This window comes from Vollenhovia emeryi, unplaced genomic scaffold (genome assembly GCF_000949405.1).
Source record: "Vollenhovia emeryi isolate VEMERY1.0 unplaced genomic scaffold, V.emery_V1.0 DF939229.1, whole genome shotgun sequence".
In the NCBI taxonomy this organism is placed as follows: Eukaryota; Metazoa; Arthropoda; class Insecta; order Hymenoptera; family Formicidae; genus Vollenhovia; species Vollenhovia emeryi.
In genome coordinates, this window is record NW_011967137.1 from 594,481 (window position 1) to 601,300 (window position 6,820).

General features: G+C 45.9%; 1 protein-coding gene across 1 annotated transcript in view; it reads left to right on the forward strand.

The window, feature by feature from the left end:
• Positions 1-6,598, forward strand: part of LOC105560469 (SKI family transcriptional corepressor 2) — a 30,811-nt gene extending 24,213 nt beyond the window's left edge. The window contains exons 5-7 of the mRNA XM_012009615.1: positions 370-499; positions 3,664-4,795; positions 5,313-6,598. Coding sequence (XP_011865005.1) covers positions 370-499; positions 3,664-3,770 — 237 coding nt within the window. The 3' untranslated portion in view covers positions 3,771-4,795; positions 5,313-6,598. The remainder of the gene's footprint in view (positions 1-369; positions 500-3,663; positions 4,796-5,312) is intronic.
• Positions 6,599-6,820: the final 222 nt, after the last annotated feature.

Below are 6,820 nucleotides of genomic sequence, written 5' to 3' on the forward strand. Positions count from 1 at the left end.
TCTCTCTCTCTCTCTCTCTCTCCCCCTCCCCCTGCCTCTCCCGGTCTCTCCCTGTCTCTCCCCGTCTCTCCCCGTCTCTGCCTGCTTTTCCCAGTCTCTCCCGGTCTCTCCCGGTCTCTCCCGGTCTCTCCATGTCTCTCCTTGTCTCTACGTGTGTCTCCCTGTCTCTCTGTGCCTCTCGGTGTTTCTCCTTGTTTCTCCCTGTCTCTTCCTGTCTCCCCCTCTCTCTCACTCACTCGTTCGCTGAGCGATGAGGAAATACATAAAGGAGGTCGTTAGTTAATTTTAAAATGCAACTACCGCTTATTCCTGATTTTACGCAAGGGCGCGAGCGTATGTTATAGAATTATATTGAAATTTTCTCGCCAGGAGCGGGAGGCCGAGAAGATCGCCGAGGAGGCCGCGGCACTGCGCGACGTGAAGACGGAATTGCCGCCGGCGAGAAGTCCCGAGACCTGGCACGGCAGTGCCTACTATCGGCATCTCAACGTTCTGAAGGGTGAGCGAGAGATTCGCCGCGCAAATTGGGCTCTTGGAGCTCGAGAGAGAAGCCCTCTCGACGAACCGAGACCCCGAGAACGTTACCGACCCCTTTACTTGTAACGAAACATTTCGCGACTAAGTTAACTGTCTACTAGCTAATTAAAGGATATTTAAAACTCGCGAACTTTAAGGCCGCGTCGCGCCGAGGAGCGCACCGATAATTAATTCGACAGGGGTACAGTGATGGACAGAATCACTGAAAAAAAAATTCGCTACCGTAGCTAATCATGGTTTGCCAAGAATACTTTACTTCACAACTATAAAGTTCTAAAGCACAGCAAACTGTTTGCTGTCGCACCCAATGCAATAGGCGTAGCAGCAAAATATCTAACTGTCGCAACTAAATATTAGCTGTCCATATTTTACAACTGAAATTTAGTTTCCACATGCAGTTTTTAGCTACGGCAGCTACATTTTTTTCCGTGATGGTTGCAACGCGGTTTTTTTTTTTAATGAGTTTAGAAATGCGCATTTAGATTCAGGTTGCAACCATTCTGTCCATCACTTTTCCTCGAAGAAAATACTATGGAACGTAAACCTGTGTCTAAATGCGCGTTCCTAAACTCATTTTTAAATAAGTGTCGCAACCATTCTACCCATCACTGCAGACGGACTTCGGAAATATTTCGATGCGCAAAACAGCATCGAGAATACACAGAGATTTTATAATATTACGAGTATCAAGCACGTTATAAATTACCATGATAAATTGAAAACGTCACGGGTCCGGAGCCTACAGACGGGATAATTCCTGGAATTTCCACGAGAGATGGCATTTCCAATTAACGTCGCTCGAAATGCGCTTTTCCGCGATATAATTCAGGACCCGCGCCTGGGGCCCCCGCTCGATGTCGCGGAAAATCGTCTCTCGCGCATTTTCGCGAACCGCGGCCGCCCGTTCTCGCCGCGTTTACACGTTATTTTCGCATGAATAGCGCCGCTCGCGGATTCAAAGCGGGCTTCGCCCGCGCGCACCGCTTTCTCTATGCACAACGCCGGCCCCCATTGATATTAGTAATTAATTAGTAACTACCATGGATCAAGCGACCCGGCGAGAAGATCGGAGTTCCAATTAATTAGAGTAATTAGTCGCGACCGGAGTGTTAAGTGGAAACGCGCGTGGAGAGTTGCCTTGATATTCAGACGCGGGGGTGGATCTTGCAGGCTGTAATAACGCGGAAATGGGGTGCGGGTGGCCCCTCGGCCGGCCGAGGGGCGTGATTTGCGTCGACGCTTGCGCGTACCTACGTCGGTTTCCGTCGGCGCCGCGACGCCTGCGATTCCAGACCCGACGACGAGACGCGTATCGCAATAATCGCGCCGGTGACGCGCGCGTTTCCTCCTGAATTACCCGGAATCGCGGCGGACAGTTACCGGTTGACGGGCAAATTTTAATTGACGTTAATCACAAAAGACGCTGCGCCGCAGAAAAATTGCATTGTCAGAAAAGAAATGTTTTTCCCTTTCCCAAGGATAATCGGTTTTGCGTAATTCTTACCGAGTCTCCGGGCCCGCGAGTTAATGAACGTCGGCAGGAACGCGAAGCGTAATTAAGGGACTCGAAAATCAAAATATAGCTTGTATACGGACAAATTCAAATGCTAAATTAAAAATTCCAGTTCTCCTTTTCGCCCCCGCCCTCTCCTTAAAACCGCCCCCTCTCGCTCCGCGGGAATACCGTCCTCGACGGTGCTCGACGAGCGCGATGCGATGACATAATATGTAAGCACAGAGAGCACGCCTGCAAATACGAGGCGCGTTTCAGACGAGACCGGTACACGTATGTGCACACTTTTGTGTACGCGCGTACACACGCCCGGTATACACACGTACGTCGCTCGAGGTACATCGATGGGCCCCATTCAGCGCGGGCGTAAGCCGAAAATAACGAGATAGGTGCCGCATCGGCGCGATGAATACGAATACAGGATCATTGGCGGTGAACGCAGGCACTTTGACTAACGTACAGCCGTCGGAAAAAGCCCGCGCTCTCCCGGTCTTCTTCTTTTCCTTCCCTGCGCGACCGCACGATCTTTTCAGAGCGCGCTCTTTAAGCCCGTCATGCGAGAACAAATCCACCCTCTCGTCCGACTGAACCGTCGTTTGCGCAAATTAGCCGAATGAGACTAATCGGTCTACGAACGAATCTTTTGTGAATTCCACATATTTCCCCTTTAACTAATTTTATTCGCGTATCTGTGCGAAGAACGACGGTCCCGCGGCCCTAGTAGCACAATATATTGCCGCAATATTGGGAAATAACGTAAATCTAGTGTTACCAATATTGGTCCAATATTGTAAGATGGACGCCTTCTCTTAGTTAGCCAATGCGTCTAGCAATATTGGTTCAATAATGTACCGATATTAAACCAATATTCTTATTATATTGTTAAATGTTGGCCAATGCACTTCCTATAGAAATCTAATATTATATAATTATTATCGCGCAACATGTACATTTATTCCATGGCCAATATTGACTTTACGTTGGACAATATCGGTCTATGCATTTCTAATATAACCAATATTGGACCAGTGGTTAGCCAATGCACTGTGCTACTAGGGGGGATTCATAGGAATTGCCGTCTGTAGATCTGCCGAATTGAAATCGTGCAGAGGCGCGGCGGGCGTTAATAATTTTCAATTTCAAATTAATTCTTAAACCTACAGGACCAAATTAATTACTTTCGGTGTAAAATTTAGATGTTCAGAAACGCGTACCTAAAGGCCTGCGTCCACGATGCTAGAACTCGGTTCAAGTTGTAGTTTCGAGAAATGTGTAGCCAATCAACTTGCAGCTTTCACGGGATGGAATTTTTGGAGCTCGGACCAAGTTCTAGCATCGTGGACGCAGGCCTTAATACACTTTTGTACTTTAAACTCAAGTTTCTTTAATTCCCATATGACTTGGTCGTGTCAGACAACGTTTGATCGTGAGATACGTCCGCGCCGGACTAGTTAAGGCTTCTACTACTGATTTATTTACGCACCTCCGACGAAGATCTTGTTACACCGAAGGGAAACAGTGCGGTGCGCCCGCGAAGGGTTGATTTCACACAGCGCGTCCGCACCGATGTTCATGACGAGGCTCCGCTAATTACCGGATGATAATTATTGCAGGGAACGAGCCGGCCGCGGAAAGGGCGGGCTCCGATTGCTCGGCTTGCCGTCCTCCACGCGGTATGTTTTACGGCCAGGTCCACAGTCCGTCCACGCCGACCAATTAATCGAGCTGGGCTGGCTGAATTAATCGACACGCTGGAGCAGCAGCGTTACGAAGAGGAGGACATGGCACATTTAACCCGAACCGTTCCGTAAGCTTGCGACACGTCCGTTGCCTTAAAGCGCACTCTGGTCGATCTCTATAGTCGTCGAACTTAAGGGCTAAGGCGCAACAGTGGTCTAACGTCTTTTCAAGAAGTTGATCGTAAAAACTTGACGAAATTAGATTTAAAATTAACTAAACCGAACGGATTGAGATGAACAAATTGAACGGGGGCGTAGTCGATAAAAAATTTAGACATAGAATTTTCAACGAGCGCCATCTGAATCTAATCTAAAATCTAACTAATGCTCTCGAGCCCTTTAGGAAAGCGCGTTGAACCGGTGTTGCGTCAGACTCTACGATTTATAATAATTCGCTTCACGTTCGCGGCATTCGCTGAAATCGGGCCCAGTTTTGTCGCCGCGGCGGCCCCTTCGTTGCGCGCGAAACTCGGACTAACCCGCCACTAGCAAACGTTAGCAAAGTCTTTCGTCTTACGTATTTGTGATACCAGCTAGAAACGGACATCGATTTTATCGCGTCGTCAAGCGGCAGCTCCTTGTCACGTCCGGTAATGGATCTTTAGGACGGCGATTCGTTTTAGCAGGATGTTTGCGCGTTTCGTCCTTTTACGGCGTCGTAAGCAGGCGAACAGATCGATCGAGTCGAGAAGCTTGGCAAGAAACTTGGCGGGGCGCTCGTTGTGAATATAGAGCGGCGTCTAGAATAATGTTCGCCCGGAGACACTGTCGTCTTCGACAGAGCGAGGGCGGCAGTCACGCTGACATTTACGAATCCGACCATTTCCAAGCGGATTCGTTAATCTAGTCTCGTATTACTCCGATTACGCCGTAATTTTCTAGTAAAATTTTGCTCAGAGAAGCTCAGTGTAACACGGCACGTATAGAGGATGCGGATAAACGAGGACAACCGCGACTTTGATACAGCATGGAGACGCGTGATTTACATACAGTGAGGGACAGAATGGTTGCAACACTTGTTTTTTTTATGAGTTTAGAAACGCACATTTAGATTCACGTTTACGTCCCGAAACATTTTTCTATGGGGGAAATTTTACTCGAGAAATAGATCGGAAACGCTCAAAATGGTTTCGGTATGGCCATCGAGTAAAATATTCCTCGGAGAAGAAGATTTTGGAGCGTAAGCGTGAACCTAAATGCGCGTTTCTGAACTCATTTAAAAAAGTGATGGACAGAATGGTTGCAACACTTTTTCAAATGAGTTTAGGAACGTGCATTGACGTTTACGTTCCGAAACATGTTCTGTGAGGGAAATTTTACTCGAGAAATAGATCGGAAACGCTCAAAATGGTTTCGGCATGGCCATCGAGTAAAATATTCCTCGGAGAAGATTTTGGAACGTAACCCTGAATCTAAATGCACGTTTCTAAACTCATTAAAACAAAACTGTCGCAACCATTCTGTCTATCACTGTACACACATTCCAGAATTAATTCTGCATTTGTTTTTTTTTCGGTAACAAGAGAAAAGTCGACGAGTCTGGATGAGATACCTCTAGCATCTTTTTCTAAATAAAGCTGGAAGACATGTATGTACAACGTCATGTTCCTCGCGTAATCTTAGTTCCTTTATGGATTACCATACCCGCGTCTTTTATTTCGCAAAGTGTTGTGATAAAAAACTAGGCGTCATATTAAATTTCCAATAATACAAGATTGTCATGTATTTACTAAGAACAGCTAATTGTTATTTTTATTATCAGGGGCTGATAATAAAAACTGATTATTAGATGACATCTATTTGTAATGAATTTTATCAGCGTATTATATCAAATTTTCTCCCTAAGAATAACATTATTAATCAGGAAATTTGATATTTAAATATGAGAACTGATTTAATCCCGAATTTAAGTCGTGCAGTCCTAGTGCGACAACACTAATAATAGGTGCGTCCCAGAGACTCGTTTACATCAACTCGCGGTAATCGGCGATGCCGCCGAGAGTTCCATCGCGACGCTAATCGCGCCGCGGCGCATCGGGCAGCGTAGCTTAGAATCGATAGACGTTTACCGCGCGGACGATATACACAGTGCAATTATACTTCGTTGCGTAAATCGATTTAGGCAGATCGAGGTAAACCGGACGGATACGAGTCGAATTAGAGAAAGAGAGAGAGAAAGAGAGAAGAGAAAAGAATCCCCGCGCTTTACGCCGTAGGCCGCAGCTGTAAGTACCGCCACTCTAGTAGATTAACGTACGTAAGTTGCATCATTGAACATATTGTAGATGACAGCGTGTGTGACAAAAAACCCACGAGTGTAATCCAAGGTTCTAATAAAAGATCTTGATCGCTGGAAAAAGCCCGTGACATAATCACTCTCACCTCGCCAGTAAACGACACGGGGGTCCGTGTCATCTAGTCTAATGTTGCGTAACTCCTGGTGACATATCATTCTGTTGTACAATGTTACTTTGCTAGATTTTATTTATTTTATTTAAGAACCCTCAACAAAATGCTTCCCTCAAGCGCATAAATCGACAATAGCTCTCTGCAAAAAGGAATCTGAACGACTCGTTGGCGGTCGAGATAACAACGCGACTCGCGAAACTGATAAAATACATTGCACCGTAATTATCTATGACTAGCTTGCAGAATGCAATCGATCTTGTGCGGAAAGTCTGCAAGTTGATTGGCTATATATTTCTCGGAACTAGAACATGGACACAGTTCTTGGATCGTGGACGCAAGGCTTAAGGGCGGTATTCATAGCCAGATTTTACGTTTAAGATCGTCTTAAGATCATCTTTAAATACTCCATAGCCAATAAAATGTTCTATCCAGCATCTGTAGATAAATTCAAGACAATCTTGAATGTAAGATCTGACTATGAATACTGGTCTAAAAGTCAAACAGTGGATTATCGCTGAAAACAGTAAATACTCATTGGTTCATAGTTGTAAGTACACCGCTGAATAATTCATTTTCAGTGATAATCCACTGACTTTTAAGGTCTGCGCCCACGATACTAGAA